The 16,033-nt window shown below is 52.0% G+C and overlaps 2 protein-coding genes across 14 annotated transcripts in view; one reads left to right on the top strand and one right to left on the bottom strand.

The window, feature by feature from the left end:
• The window catches only part of Sptb (spectrin beta, erythrocytic), a 130,060-nt gene extending 123,506 nt beyond the window's left edge, over window positions 1-6,554 (top strand). Inside the window, exons 34-36 of the mRNA NM_013675.3 lie at window positions 3,109-3,282; window positions 3,439-3,481; window positions 3,650-6,554. Of these exons, the coding sequence (NP_038703.3) occupies window positions 3,109-3,282; window positions 3,439-3,481; window positions 3,650-3,817 (385 nt within the window). The 3' untranslated portion in view covers window positions 3,818-6,554. The remainder of the gene's footprint in view (window positions 1-3,108; window positions 3,283-3,438; window positions 3,482-3,649) is intronic.
• Plekhg3 (pleckstrin homology domain containing, family G (with RhoGef domain) member 3) overlaps window positions 6,553-16,033 on the bottom strand; it is a 47,187-nt gene continuing 37,706 nt past the window's right edge. For 2 of the 13 annotated variants that reach the window (XM_006515869.3, XM_006515874.3), the window contains exons 13-18: window positions 15,400-15,438; window positions 14,973-14,995; window positions 14,297-14,647; window positions 13,682-13,795; window positions 9,766-11,185; window positions 8,000-9,367 (exon numbers count right to left, since the gene is read on the bottom strand). In XM_006515869.3, coding sequence (XP_006515932.1) covers window positions 8,634-9,367; window positions 9,766-11,185; window positions 13,682-13,795; window positions 14,297-14,647; window positions 14,973-14,995; window positions 15,400-15,438 — 2,681 coding nt within the window. In that variant the 3' untranslated portion in view covers window positions 8,000-8,633. Of the gene's footprint in view, window positions 9,368-9,765; window positions 11,186-13,681; window positions 13,796-14,296; window positions 14,648-14,972; window positions 14,996-15,399; window positions 15,838-15,865; window positions 15,956-16,033 lie in introns of those variants that run through there. The other 11 variants (XM_006515880.3, NM_153804.4, XM_006515873.4 and 8 more) reach the window with 11 other exon arrangements.

The raw sequence follows: 16,033 nt of genomic DNA, 5'->3' as shown, positions 1-16,033 counted from the left end.
CACTCAGGAGGCAGAGGCAGGCACATCTCTGTGAGTTCAAGGCCAGCCTGGTCTATATAGTTCCAGGATAGCCTGAGATACATAGTGAGACCCTGTCTCTACCTGTTCCCCCTCAAAAAAACAAAACAAAACAAAACAAAACAAAAAAACAATAAAAAAATGGAATGAGGGTGGATGATAACAACAGTAGGCCTTCTCAGAACAGAGGCTGTGCCTGGGAAACAGTAGGTTCCTGATGAGCGCCGCCCAGTTATCACAGGGGTGGGCAACAGGAAGCCCTGGCACTCACATGGTCTTAACCAAGCCCCACTTTTACCCATATGGACTTTACTTTCCTTGCTGTAAAATGGGAGATGACTAGGGAATATTAGTGACCTAGATGCCTTCTGCAGGTCCTTTCCAGTGCTGATGCAAAGATGGCAGGCATCCTTTCATGTCACTGAGCCAGTCATGTTCATCCCTGAGGCCCTTCCCTTTTAGCAGCATTACCAAAAAAAAAAAAAATGGCTAGCACTGGGAGGTGGAAGCCAGTGTTGCCTCTGGAGCTTCATGGCCAACACAGCTATTTCAAACTTCAAACCGGGGCAGCCATTGGGAGACTCTGTGGTCCTGAAGAATTCACTGTTTAAGCGCAGTCTATGGGAAAGGGAGCTAACATTTACTGGGCATCTCCAGTGGGCCTGGCATTCTTTACAGCTGCAAAGAGATACTGAAGTTTACATTTCCAGATGGGGAAATAGCACCACAGAGGTTGTCATTTGCTCAAGGCAGGCCTGGACACCAAGGACCGTGTCAGCCACTGCGTCACCGAAGGAGGAAGGAACCCAAGCTCAGTCAGGAAACCTGGGCTTGGGGGAAAAGGGCTCTGCAACCGCTTCATCGGAATCAAGTGCTCTCTAGGCCCTCCTAGCTCTTCAAAAGACAGACAGATGGACGGGTGGACAGATAGATGGACGGACAGACAAATAGACAGGCGGAGGGAGATAGAAGCTGAGTGCTCCTTACCATAAAAATGCAGCGGCATGCTTCCCAGTGTCAGTACAGGAGCTTGGACCCTCTGCCGAGCGCACAGGAGCTCAGACAAGGCCACCCTGAGCTCAGAAACCCAGACAAGCCACCATGAGCTTGAGAGCTCAGTGTTCTCCAAACACAACCATAGAAACAAGCCTAGGCTTGCAGAAATCTGATGTCTGAGGGGTTTTGTTTGTTTCCTTTTTTCTTTTTCTTTTTTTTTTTTTTTCTCTTAAATGATAGGACAGAGTTAAACATGCCTCTAATACCAACTTCAAGACAAGTTTAGGCTAATACTTGAAACCCTGGCTCAAAAAACAAACACAAAACAACAGAAAAGGAGGGAGGACGGTATACCAAGTATAACACACACACACACACACACACACACACACACACACACATCCTAGCTCGGTTCTGATGCATCAAATATGCAAAGAATAAAGAAATAGTTGGAAATTCTACTTTGAGAAACATATCCCAAGATAAGATCAGAATCATAGCATTTGCCTAGCGTGTGGAGGACTCTGGCTTCAGTCTCCAGCACTGTGAAATGTAAATAACCAACTAAACAGTGGCTATGGGGTGGACTCTGGCTTCAGTCTCCAGCACTGTGAAGTGTAAATAACCAACAACAGTGGCTATGGGGTGTAACTCATAACTAGAACACTTGTCTAGCATGTTCAAGGCCCTGAGTTTCTAACTCCAGCATCAAAAAGGGGAGTGACTCAAGATCATTTCTTAGTCCCTATATCAGATGGCTCACAACCACCTGTAACTCCACTTCAGGGGCTCTGATGCCCTCTTCTGGACACCAAGGGGACCTGCACTCATGAACACACACCACACTTGCAAACATACACATGAGTGGAACTTGCCTTTAAGGCAAAGGTAGTGTATCTTTGTGGGTTGGGGAAACCCTGGTCTACATATTGAGTTCCATGCCAGCCAGGGCTACAGAGTAAAATTTTGTCCAAAAAATAATAATAATAAAATAATTTTTAAATATTCTAAAAAACCTAGAATTATTAACAAAAATTTGTGCAAAGGAATGTTCAGGCCTGAGGATGGGGTGTAGCTCAATAGTAGTTACTTGCCTACCATGCCTGTGGCCTCTGGTTCTATCCCTAATACCACCAAAAAAGAAAGCAATTGCCTATCTTGATAAGGAACATTCTCTAGCTGGGCAGTGGTGGCACACACCTTTAATCCCAGCACTTGGGAGGCAGAGGCAGGCAGATCTCTGAGTTCGAGGCCAGCCTGGTCTACAGAGTGAGTTCCAGGACAGCCAGGGCTACACAGAGAAACCCTGTCTCGAAAAACCAAAAAAAAAAAAAAAGTATGCAAAATTACTTTTAAAGAATATTGAAGTTATGAAAAATACTTATGACATAATGTTATGCTCAAAATTAGATAAACTGGAATATGGAAGGCTGGGCATGTAGCTCAGTGATAGATGTTCTGGACTTTGGGTTCAATTCCCAGTGTGTGCCTGCGTGTGCGCGTGCGTGTGTTTGTGTGTGTGTGTGCGTGTGTGTGTGTGTGTGTGTATGTGTGTGTGTGTGTGTGTGTGTGTGTGTGTGTGTGTGTGTGTGTGTGTGTTGGGGGGAAAATGAACAATATACAATACAATCTAATTTTAGTTATCTCTGAGTAGAAAAATGGGAACAGAACAAAGACTAGCAGGGGACACAATATGTGAACAACGGTTAACTTCTGGTAGTGAAATTACATATTTTCAATCTTCCCCTCTTTTTTAAATAATAGACTCTGCTATTTATCTAGGTAAAAATGGTACAATAAAAATAAGCACCACTAAATTATTTAACTAACTAATTAATTAATGGGGAAAATAACAGCAGTGGTGGCAGTGACCGTGGCTGCAGTGATGGCAGTGTACACCTTTAATCCTAGCACTCAGGAGGCAGAGGCCGGTGAATCTCTGTGAGTTTGAGGCCAGCCTAGTCTACAGGGCAGGTTCCAGGTCATCGAAAGAAACAAAAACAAAGAAACAAAAACAAGCAGCAAGGTTATTGGAGCTGGTTGTGAGGGGCTGCATCAGGACCACAGGTGACAAGCCCATCCACGTTGTTGCAGGTCCTGGAACAACCTGTACTGTGTGCTCAGGAATAGTCAGCTGACCTTCTACAAGGATGCTAAGAACCTGGCCCTTGGGGTGCCCTACCATGGAGAGGAGCCCCTGGCCCTGAGGCACGCCATCTGTGAGATTGCTGTCAACTATAAGAAGAAGAAGCATGTGTTTAAGCTGAGGTGAGCTTTGCTGCCTAGCCCATCGACCTGAGCCACGGGCTTTTTGAATCTTTACGCTGATGGCTTGATTGAGCGTTAATGGCCGGGTGGAGATGTACACTAGACCAGCTCCCAGCTGGAGATGGTACCATGACTCAAAACCCTTTGTCTTCCTAGGTTAAGCAATGGCAGCGAGTGGCTCTTCCATGGCAAGGATGAGGTAAGTACAGGCAGCCTAACTCAGATGGGCTAACAATGGGGTGGGTGGAAACCCAACACTTGATCTCAGGGCTCCTTCAGAAGGGGGTAGTCATAGAAGCACACCCATCCCTTCCTGGCCCCAGGAGGGCTGCGTACCCCTAGACTCCTCAACATTTCCATCCTGCAGGAGGAGATGCTGATGTGGCTACAGAGCATGAGCACGGCCATCAACGAGTCCCAGAGCATCCGTGTCAAGGCTCAGAGTCTGCCTCTGCCTTCCCTGGCTGGTCCTGATGCCAGCGTTGGCAAGAAGGAAAAGGAGAAAAGGTTTAGCTTCTTCCCCAAAAAGAAGTAGCAGCTGGGGGCCCCTGTGGGCGGGGCCAGCCAGGCAGCACTGCAGTGTGCATCGGGACAAGCAAGGACAAGGAGCCCATGGCCTCGACCTTTGCAGTGGCCAGTCCTCCTCCCGCCTGCCACTCACTGCCTGCAGCCTGCCTGCTCAAGTTGCTGGGCCAGCCCCAGGGCCCCACACTGCACTGCAATAGCTGCCTTGCCTGCCTGGCCTCCCTAATGCCTGCCAACAGCCCTCCACTTCCCCTACCCCAAGCAGCTGGCTGGGCTCCAGGGACTGGAGGTCCAGCTCCTTTGGGGCTGGAAACGGTTCTGTACGGCATATACTCTCCTCTTCCTGCCTACAAGCTGGGATGTCTGATGGCCTTCCTCCAGCACTGCCCACTACCACCACAGCAAATCCCCTTTGGGATCACTGACCATAGTCAGCTAGGGAAAGGAAAAGTAATATTGACAATGGTTGCCCTGTTCCTTAGGGGCAGGAGGAAGGGCCTTCAGAATCAGGTAAGGGGCTAGTGGAGTACCAAGGGGACTATATGGATGTCAAGCTTTGAGTACTGCCATTCTCCTCCCCGTGGGCTCCTTCAGAGATAGGATTCTCTCCTCAGGGCTAGTATGTCCCTTCTTTTCTCTTCTCATACCCTTAAGAGTTTGGGTGAGTCCCCAGTGAGTGAGCCTCTTTCTCCCTTTGATCCTCCTGGCATCAACAGAATTCCTCACACTGCTCTCTTGGAAACCCTAGTATAGCTTAGGGTTCAGACCTCTGCCACAGGAGGGACAGACAGGTCCCAACACTGCTTAAGGCTCTGCCTATATTGCGGCTCTTTCTCCCATTCCCAGCTGCAGCCAAACCAGCAGTACGTGGTCAGGGCTGGTGCCAGATACAAGCTGAATACCCATGCCCTGCAGTCAAGTATCTCAAAGCTACATGTCCCCCTCCCCCTCCGCCAGCCCTGCAGCTGGCACCAACCAGGCCAGTGGCTGGACACAGAGCTGTTTATTACCTAAGGGTGACAAATGCAGGCTTGTGACACAATAACCCCTGGAACACAGGGATGAATGTTGAGGCTATTAGAAAGGTGTGGCTCCTCTTGGTTGGTTTCTGCAGACCTAGTCTTAGATTTTGGGGTCACATGGTATAGAGATCACCAAACAACCACTACCCCTCTTCAAGCATTAAAAGGGGCTCTGCAGCCTGTCCCTGGGGAGTGCTTTTCCATGCCTATGGGAGACTAGGACCACGGGTCCTACAGGCATGCTCTGCTTCACAACTAAAAGCAACACAGCTCCAGCCCAACATGACAGCTGGAGTTAGGTCCAAAAGATGGTCGAGGTGAGGGCAAGGGGCCTTTTCGCCTAGATCATCTGTGTCCCTAGGGCCCACAGCCAGATTCTACTGCCTTCCCCATGGGTAAGGCTCAATGGTAGGCATACGGTTACTAGGCCTTCCCAGAATTCCTCATTGTTGACCAGGCAGGTATAGCTCAGAGATCAGTTGCACCCTGTAGCCCCCAACATGATCTGAGTATGAACTCAACTCCAGTAGACTACGACCACCTTAGCCAGTGGGGCCTGATTTCTTCATCTCCACAGCCAGTCTGTAACTTGGTTTCAGCGTATAGGACCCTATAACTCTCTCCTACAGGGAACATAGAGGGCACCATTCACCAGCCTCTTTGTACAGCTGGAGAAACCAAAGCAGTAGGCAGGGAGGCATCTGCACCCTGACAATAAAAATGGCCTTGGTACACTGAAAGGCACGTCTATCTTCTGGGAGAGGAAGTGGGCTCCTCGATGAAGCATTAGGTGGCAAGCAGCGCCCTCAGGCAGCTCCCCTGGCTTAGTCTGGGGGGCCAAGGGATGAGGGTCTACATTTCCCTTCCACGTGTACTCAAGTAGCGCCTGAAGTGAGAATTTCCCGGTAACTCCACAGAGCCAGGAAAGAAAAGGCTCCAATGGAAGAGCTAGGATTTCACCGCAAAGGATATACAAGGGCAGTAAGCTGCATTGGACCTCCCATCACAGCCAGCTCCCCACACTTGCACTCATGTCACCCAGGCCCCAAGGCACTCGACACACTGGACTGACTTTGTGGGAACCCTGTGAACTCCAGGGATGGGCTCTCATGGTGCCCTGGCAAGGCTGACTTTTCTCCTGGTATTTTCTACTTTGCAGTCTTCCCCGACAGTATTCTCAAACTGGGTTAACACTGCTCCAGTCCACACCAGCATCACAGGCTTCCTCCCCAGGGCGGTTGGAGGAAGCTCTCTGGGCACAGCCAGGCAGCTCTCCTTCCCTCCCGTTGCCTTTGTCCTGGGCCTGGGCAGACAGGCTGAGGAGGAGCAGAGGGTCCTGGGACCCTCCCACCCCACCTCTCCTGGTACTAACAGAAGTCTGTGTAGGCTCGGCTCCCTCCCCTCCTCCACATTCTCCTTCCTGACTACTGGAGGGCAACAGGTCCCCTAGGCGGGTCCTGGATCTCCTTCCTCTGTCACCAAGAGGAGGCAGATTCAGAGGAGGAAGAGAACAGCAGGCCACGTGGCTTGGTCTCTTGGACAAGCTCAGGGAGGACACAGAAAGTGAAGTGAAGGTAGAGAGATGGAACCCTGTTGGGCACAGATCATGCCATCTGGGGCTGGTCCTGGGGCTGGCTGGGCCTTGTCCTCCACCTGCTCAAATGTGCTTCCACCAACCAGAAGAACCCCATTTACTAGTTTTTCTAATAAATCAATAATACTCTGTGTTTGTCTCTGTTTATTTGACCAGCCTCTTGTTCCTTTGAACTGGACATCAGAGGGAAGATACCATGGAAACAGAGAGACAGCTAGGGTTTTACTTTGTTCCTCAGAGTATTATGGGATGACTGCTGGTATCCAGGCACTAGATCCCATCTGGGACCCTGAGGAAGCTTGTTCGTTTCATGAGTTCAATCAACTCGAGGCCAAAGTTGTCTCTAAGCAATCTACTGTTCAGGCTGTTAACTACCAGGAGCAGGGACCTGATCTCCTATCTGTCCTGGGATCCATTTTCAGAGGGGCAGTTTTATTTGGCCTGGGTGAGACATGGGACTGCCAGGTTTCAGAGGGTCTTCAGGTAATTCTAATAGGAGCCTGTGAATGCAACTGTCCCTGTCCAAGGTTCCTAGACACACCTACACTTGGACTGTAAGGATCACCCAAAAGACATTAGCCACAACTGCCCAGGCTCCACCCCTGGATGCTGTCATTGAGTTTGAGAAACAGTGATTCATCCAGCCTTCAATCTGTAGATGAGGAAAGTACATAGTTGGGTGACCCAGCTGGTAGCAAGGCTGGGACAAGACTTAGAGTCACCCATCCAATGCTTTTATGGCCGTTATCAGGTGTCATATCCTGGGACTGGCCTGCTCAAAAACAGTAGCTGTCTTCTCAGTGACTGACAGTGGTTGCAGAGGACCGAGAGGGCATGGGCTACTGCAGGCCTGCTCTGTTCCTGCCCAGGAGACCACCACTCACCCGATATCAGGGTGGGGTGGGGGTTGATGGTCATCCTATGTTCAGATCCAATCCAATCCATCCTCTTAGATTGAAAGATGCCCAGGTTTTACTCCCTGCAGACTTGCAGGTACACTAGAAGGACTGGTCTGTCACCAAGGCCCTCTTTTCTGACCCTAGACAGAAACCAAAGTAAAGCTGGTCTTCTGTGCAGAAAAAAAGCCCATTTAGAAATGGGGCATTCCTGGCCTTTTGCAACCAGACACTTCTGTGGGTGCTGTTGAGAACAGGAACCATTCCAATAAAATACACTTACACTCCACAACGCTGCAGACCACTTTAGGACATTGCTAAGCCTCAACCTTAGGACCCTCACCCACTCCTGGGGACCTGAGAGGGAGAGATGAGTAAAAGTCACTGGACCCTAGAAAACCCCGTTTATCTGAAGGGTTCTGCTCGCCCTGTCGGTTCCAGCTTTTCCCAACTTTGTCTTTGGGAAAAGAGCTCAAGGCTCCCATGTGGGAATCTCACCCGAGACAGAACATGACGCTTTGGGTGGACAAAGCAATGCACAGAGGCAAACATGGGAGGAATCAAGATCCCACCTCACACTCTGTACCCCACCTGACCCGTGAGCACCCTTGTTATCTTGTCTGCTGTGCCCGGACATTTGAGTGAGCATCCATGTCCCCAGGAAGGAGGCCACACACAGGTTGGTTGGTCAGCAGTGGTTATTATACCATAGGTAAAGAATGAAATGTGTGTCCATTGGCAACCACCACAGGGCCAGCAAGACAACCTTCGAGAGTACCTGAACTAAGTCCATTACATTCTTTACAAGACACACACACACACACACACACACACACACACACACACACACACACCCACACACACACCACAGGATATAAAGCAATAAATTATTGGCCTCATTCCTGCCTGGGTCCTATGACAAGGCAGTTAAAGGGCAAAGCCTGCCCGGGCTGCTTCCTAGGTCTCTCCCTTGGGTTCTCAGCCAGGCAGTGGCCAGCCAGTAAGGAAAGCCAGGGCAGTGCTCGCCCTCCCTGGGCAGGATAAAACAGTTGGCTTCTTATCAGAGAAGTATTTACAGAGAAGGTAAGTAGCTCATCTGGACCTAAGGAAAGTCAGTCATCCTGGGACCTCCCAGGGGAGGGGAGGGGAGGGGCCAGCACAGGTAACAGGTGAGTTCACACTCCACTCCAAACCACTCTTCCAGAAGAGTGGAGGATCAGCCTTAATGAGCCAGGCCTAGGGGGGTGTGGGTGTGGGGGGAGCATGCCAGGTCCTTCCAACCTCCACGTGGCTGTTCTCTCCTTTAGGAGTCAATCAACCCACAGAGTTCAAGGCCTGGAACTTCTCCCTCAGGTTTCTCACTCTACCCTGTTTGTTTGTGTCTGCTGAGTCCCTGGGACCGTGTTCTTTGGGCTGGTACTCTGCAGACGCCTGGAAACCTTGGCCCTGTCCCTTCAAAGCCACTGGGGAACTTGATTCCTTCCCACTGTCTTCCTCCAGCCCCACGGTGGAGCTAGGATGGGGCCCCTTCTCCATAATGATCACTCGCTGGTTGTTCTCCAGGGTAAGGTCTGCGGTGACATACAGGGCGTCGCCTCCATTCAGCTGGCTTTGGGGAGGAGACTCAGGAAGTGGAGGCTGGGAGGCTTCCCCATCTCCCAGGCGCCTGTGGGTGTTCAGGCCACAGCAGCGGTCCGCCTTGCCAGACATGGGAGGTTCTACGATGTTCTCGGGCAGGGAGCGACTCCTGTTGACCAGCAGGCTACGGGGCCAGCTGCTCTCGACCTGAGCAGTCTTGTCGTGGGAAGTATATTTGGAGCAGAGCTCCCGGACATCAGGCCAATTGAAGGTCTCGGTGTCAAAGGGGCTGAGGGGGCTCCGAGCAGAGGACCGAGCCCCAGGTGAGGTGGTTCTTGGGCTAACAGCAGAAGGGCTGAAGGAGAAACGGCGTGGAGAGGTTTCCACGGCAGCGGAAGACTTGGACGTGCCATGCTCCTGAGCCACCAGCTGCTCATAGCTGAGGAGGGATAGCACAGGCTTCCTCCTGGCTGGGAAAAAAGAGAGCAAGCTCTGTGAACCACCGTGAAGGAAGATTCGAGACAGAAAGGGTGAGATGGGAACCGTCTTCAGCTGTATGTGGGGACTGGGGTATGCTGGAAGAGAAATCCCATTTGAGCCTCTACTCTCATCTTTGTATGGCACGAGCCCCTGGCCTGTTCTCCAAGCTCCCTCTGTCAACTGGAAGAGCTGGGGAGAAGGGCGGACAGGACAGACTGATGCTTTGATCAGGAGAGTAGGCTGGCCCCACAGTGCCAAGGCTCACTGTATACCATGCGGTGCTTGGAGTCCAGCCCTCGCATGGTCTAACCTCTTTAGAGGTTATTTCCCCCCAGAAACACTGGAGCTAAATGGTTTTTCTACCCCAAGCTCCCTACCCACATCATACCTTTGCCCCCTGACAGCTCTCCAGCTTCCTCAGGCAGGCCAGAAATGGAAGGGACCTGCTCCTCTTGGTCAGGAGTGACTTTTTCCCACTGTAGAGGTGGCCTAGCTGCCTTGATGTTCTTAATTCGGAGGCTGTACTGGCGGGCCAACTGGTAGACCTTGTTTTTGACCCGCTCACTCACATGGCTGTCCATCACATGGGAGAGCTGCACAATCCGGGGGTGCAGTGGGGTAACCAGCTCCCCCTGGACACTGCTGCTCAGCTCTTTCACCAGCTCTTTGAGCTCCCGGGCCAGGTGGGCTGGGCTGGGTTGCTCGGTGGGGGAGGCACTTTCTGGAGAGGCGACAGCAGACTCCTCAGTGATGGCCCCCAGTTCATGCTCCTCCAAGATGAACAGTGGCTCTTGTAGCTCAAAGCCATTGGCCTGGCTCTGGCCAGACCCTGTCCGTGGACTTCTCTCTGAAGACTCCATTCTTTCCCATATCTTTGCAATTTCTGAAGATGGACAGAACTCAGCATCTGTGATAGGAGCTGGGTCCCCTTTGTCTGTCCTGGGACCTGGAAGGTCAAACAAGGTCCATGAGGCTGGACGAGAACTCCCCGGCCTCTTGTACCCAACTGGAGCTGCTGGCTCTGAATCTGGCTTGGGAAGGCTGTTGAATCTGGACACAGAGCTGCGCACCAATCCTTTAGGGATATAGGAGAGGCTCTCCCGCCGACGGATGCTGAAGCCAGCATCATGGTGCTCTGCATTTTCATAGTAGTTCTTAATTTTGTCCAGCAGCTGACGGTCTCGGGTAGACAACGCTGATTCTTTTTTCTTACAGGAAGATCTGTCCTGTTCCGTGGGGCAGCCTGAGCCTGCACTTGGAGATTCTGTCCCATTGACAGAAGGGCCATTGTCTGTGACCATGTCTGCACCAATGATCACTTCTGGGGTGGGTGGGTTGCTGAGGGAGTCCCCGATGCTGCTCCATCGGGCTAGGCCCTTATCACTGCCCTCCAGGCTAAGCACACTGCTGCTCCGGCTGATAAGCCGTGGTGTCCCTAAACCACTGGATTTGCCATCCTCTATTGCCAGGCTGCTCCGCCGAGAGAAGCTACTGGCGAATCTCTCAGCAATGACACTGGCCTGGTCCAGCACAGAGGGTGGCAGGAGGCTCTCAGGCTCCTGGGCGGCTTCCATTTCCTCTTCTTCTTCCTCCTCACTACTCAGGGGCTTAAGGTCTTCAGACCCCTCAGGCTCCACAAAGTCCACCACAGCAGCTGGGTTGTCCACTCCTAGCAGCCCCTTGGGGGCATGAAGCTGTGTCTCCAGGGCTTCTGGAAATTCTGGGTCTGAAGGCATCTCCTCTGTGCTGGGACCTTCCAAGGCCGCAAAGGCCTCCTGCTCGGCCCCAGGCTCAGGATCTGTCTCAACCTAGGGCGCAACAGAGAACATATTAGGGGTGGAGCCGGGGTTCCTTCCCAAGGCTTGGGGGACAAGATGGCATGGCCTGCTCTCAGGCCAGGTAGAGGGTCTGCAGCCCAGAACAAAGTCAATCAGAATGCACAGGACTCAAAAGCAGGGCCCCAGGCCCATTCATTCCGTTAGTTACCCTGCAGCCCCAGGCCCATTCATTCTGTTAGTTACCCTGCAGCTGATGATAGACCCATGTCCTCACACGCAAGGAGAACACTAGGATTGAGGAAGGGGTCTAACATCTCTCAGTGGCAACCTGCTTGGGAACTAAGGTCAGTGTGGAAACATCTAACATAGCCAGACACTAATCCAGTTTCCCAGGGGCCACATATATATAGCCACTGCCTGATGCCAAGGCAGCTCAGGGTTCTGTGATTCAAACCCAGGGCTGAGCAGTTATGAAACCATATCCCAACTTCCCCAAGGGAGCAAAGATTCCATGAGGTCAGGGCCAGAGGGCAATTCAACTCCAATCACCGATAGAGGCGAGCTCAATGCCCAGATTCCACAGGACTAGGGATACAGAGAACTGATGCCCAAGCTATTCACTGATCCCCACATATCCACCCCCGCCCTTACAACACTTGTAAAGCACACACATGCACACATTCTCTGTCTTGCTGTCTGTCAGTCTGTTTCTACCTGTCTCTGTCTCTGTCTCTGTCTCTCTCTTTAGGTGAGAACAAGAGATTTGGCTCCTGTCAGCCAACCTGCCTCAGCACCTGTGGGCCCAGCCTCACTGCATATGCCCAACAGATGGACAAGGAAAAAAGCCAACAGGAGAACCCCCCGCTGACCACGTGGTCATCTGAGCCTTAGTAAGCTGGCCCACACAAGTATCCTCCCAGAGCAGTCTCCTGGAAGAAGACCGGTGCAGACGCCAACTTCGGAAGCATCAGACTTGACTCCACAACCTATGGTCTAGACCAGTGCTGCCCACCACAGCAACCACCAGCCATTCCAACTGAGTTTCTGACATGATGCTCGTCCAAATCAAAATCTGTGAGGAATGTAAGATACATCCAGATCTTTGAAGGCTTTGTACAAAACAAAATATCAATAATCTTACTTTAGCTCTGGTAGGCTATGTAAAATAAGGTATTAAAATGAATTTCACGGGGCTGGTGAGATGGCTCAGTGGGTAAGAGCACCGACTGCTCTTCTGAAGGTCCGGAGTTCAAATCCCAGCAACCACATGGTAGCTCACAACTATCCGTAATGAGTTCTGACTCCCACTTCTGGAGTGTCTGAAGACAGCTACAGTGTACTTACATATAATAAATAAATAAATCTTTAAAAAAATGAATTTCACTTTTTTTTTCCTTTTCTTTTGAGACAGGTTCTCATAGAACCCACCCTGGCTTCAAACTTGCTATGTGTCTGAAGTTGGCCTTAAAATATCAAATTCTCTCGCCTCTTCTTCCTGGGTACTAAGATTACAAGCATGTGCCGCCATGCCCAGCTTCTTTGTATTTCTTAATATGGTTATTAGAAAATTTAGTGAGCTAGTGGCACAATGGATAACACGGGAGTGGACTCTAGAAAATCACATACTGTCACACGCCATCATCATTCCTGACAGTACAACTCTCAAGATCTGAATCATTAATGAGATTCCAGAAGATTCATCTTGGAACCTGCCGTCCACTGTGATAACATGAACAAGCAAGGATTTTAGGAAGTGACTTCCCCACGGGGCCTCCATACTTGTTCCTCATAAAAGAGGCTAAAGGAAGCCCCCTTGCTGTGAGGAGAAACAATGTGACTGAAGCAGAGAGGGAACCCTCATCAGACAGCGAACCAGCTGGAGGTGCCTTCATCTTGGACTTGGCGTTCTCACTGCTCTGAACGACACATTCCTGTGTTTATAAACACTTGATGGAAGATACGCTGTTATAGCAGCTTAAGTAGACAGCTACATTTTTACCTAGTGTCATCTCGGTCCTCAGCCCTGTCCTGGCTGAGACTCAGCCTGGGGTCTAGCTCCTGACCTTGTTCTTCTAACTCTGAGACAGTAAAGGAGTTAGGTGCCCTCAGACACTGCTCGCTCTGCAGCCTCTCCATGCCTCTTTCCTTCTGCAGCAGTTGTGGGGAACAGGAGAAAATTGCAAAAGGTGGATACACACATTCCAGCCCTTTGCCCAGGTGGCCCCGGGCATTACTTAGGCAGCTAAGACGTGGTACAGGACATGCCTTAGGGCCTACACAGGCAGCTTCTCGGAGGAAGACCAGTGAAGGTCACCTTTTTTTAGTTCATAGAAGCAGGTAGACTGTTTGCCAAACCACACACCTCTAGGCTGTCCAGGCCTCAGGAACGGGCAAGGGCAAGGAAGTGGGAGTCCCTGTTCCATGTACCCAGTGAGACAGCCTGTGCCCCAAAGACCTGCCTGTAGACCTCAAGCTCTGAACTCCAGCTACCTTGTACCGTCTCCCTCTTACTTGCTGACTGCTCACCTCTGGCAGGGAAGAAACAGACTCAAAGCTCATGCGCTTCTCCGCACTGGTTGGCGACCGGTTACTGGGCCTTCTGCAGCCTTTAGAGCCTTCAGACTCCCTGTGTCTCTTCCCCTGCAGCAAGCAGAAGTCAGCTTACGACTGAGAACAGGTCCCTTCCACATTCCAAACCAACATGGACAGTGCCTCCCGTATCCCAAGGAGGTCCAGGCAGCACTTCCAGCTCCGAGCCAGTTCTGTGCCCAAGCCCTTCCAAATAACCTGAACTGCCAGGCTTGGGCCCACAGAAATATTTGCAGAGTGTGCAGTTTTAGAAAAGCCCAACCCACCGTCCCTTATGCACAGGCACAGTCAGTTGACCTCCACACTTAACGGATGCTGGCTTTCCCCTCCCTCCCCGACCCCGTTAGTCCCGGTCAGGGGGTAGTGTACCAGTGGGTACCCAGTTCTAGAACAGTGCATGCCAGGGGCTCACCGGGGCGTGACAGTGAGTGAGTTAAGTATTGACGGCAGGAAGGAGGGGACGGTGTAGGGGGAGAGTGGGAAGGACACGGGAAGGACGAGCACATGCCAGGTACCATGCAAGGGAGAAGGGAGATCAAAGAGACACCTCACCATAGCACCCCGGGAGAAAAGTAAAGCGTTGGCCCGATAGTGCCAGCAGTGCAGGGCGGCCAGCAGGGAGCTGGCAAAGTCAGCTACCTGCTCCGCCACTGCTAGACTCTCTTCTTCCTCCTCCTCCTCCTCCGAGCCCGGGAGCTCTGGCCCAGGCACCTTCTCGCTGCCATCATGCCCTGCAAGGCCCTCCAGGGAGCCCGAGAAGCTCTGCTGCCGCTGTTCTTCCTCCTCCACCAGCTCCTCCTCTTCCTCAAGCTCTTCCCTGGCGGCCCTCTCAGCCTCTGGCTGCTGCTTCTGTGCATGGGCTGGCTGCCCAAAGTCCAAGAGGGCTCCAGCACTGCCTGCATGCTGTTCAGAGCAGAAGACCCCCCACCTTGTCACCTGCCTTGCGGGCAACCCCTCCAGTAGGCGGCTAGAAATAGCTTTGTAGGAAAATCTACTCCTAAATGCCCAATCCTGGCTTTCCCTGAAGTGAGGAGTTTTATGGTGGCAAGGCTGAGATCTGGTCCCCACCCCCCCAAAAGCCTATATACCCCAAGAGGGAAAAATGAGAAGACGCAGGCCAACACGGGGTGCTGCTGTAAGGAAGAGGGTACGAAAGGGTCCCCAGGGGAGAAGTCTGGACAGTGCCACCCACAGTCCCTCCTTCCAGTGCCTGGAGTCCCTGACTCACCTTCATTCCCACTGCTCTGGCTGCTGATACCACCGCAGGGTCCAAGCACACGGTGAGAGGGGCAGGGAAGAAGAAGAGAAAGAAAGAGCCTTTTTAGAGAGACCAGAGCCCCTGGGGAAGCCTCATGTGGGCTCCTACACTCCCGGACCCCTCACTTAGTTCTGGCTTTCAAAGGAATGAATGACAGCTCAGGAGCCCAGCACAGAGCCAATGTGAGCTGCTAGGCTCCCATCACAATGGAAGAAAGGGCACGGTGTATGGACAGGGCGGAACGCATGGCGCTCTACAGACAGCAGAGGTGAAGAACTGAAGTCAAATTCCCTCTAGCTTGTTCTCCACAGTCCCTAACCAGGTTCCTAGCTGCTTTCGCCTTCCCACCCCACCGAGGATGCCCGGGGAGACCTGCCTGCTCTTCCCCCACACTCACCTTTCTCACTCAGTTGCCTGAGCAGGTGTCTGGTGGGCTCTGAAGAACACAGACAGGTAGTTAGCGCAGGCCAAGAAACAGCTGCTCCTAATCTGGGTCCCAAGCTCAATGCATCACCGACCCATCACCAGCTCAAAGTCCACTCTAGCTGCCCCTGCCCCGCCAGCCCAGCCTCAGGAAAGCCTTCTTCAGTGTTACCGAGGCCCCCTGGTGGGGCCTGAGCCACCTCTGCCTCTGCAGCACAGGGTAAACTGCTCAGTCCTCGTATTAGCATGCCAGCCAAGGCCTTAGTTAAGGAGCCATCTGGAAAAGATGGACCCCGTGCTACCCGCTTCAGACCGACTAGCCACTAGCCACGCTTCTACCTCAAGCGCTTCTACCTCTGTGACAGGCAGCGGCAGCAGCACAATAGCTATGTCCCACACCAAGCCCTCTTAGCATGCAGGCCGGGAAGCAGAGGTCGCACCCGACTTTCTACGGCCCTTAAGGCCTGGCATCTCGAATCCTTGCTGCCTGCTGGGGAGTGTTGCCCTGCTGAACAGGGTATGACCAGGCTCTGAGGACACAAAACACAGCTATTAGGCTAATGGTGCCACCACTTTCTGGGGACAGATGTGAGACAGGAGGGGAAGGA

This window comes from Mus musculus, chromosome 12 (assembly GCF_000001635.26).
Source record: "Mus musculus strain C57BL/6J chromosome 12, GRCm38.p6 C57BL/6J".
Lineage (NCBI taxonomy): Eukaryota > Metazoa > Chordata > Mammalia > Rodentia > Muridae > Mus > Mus musculus.
This window is presented reverse-complemented; position numbering and strand designations above follow the sequence as displayed.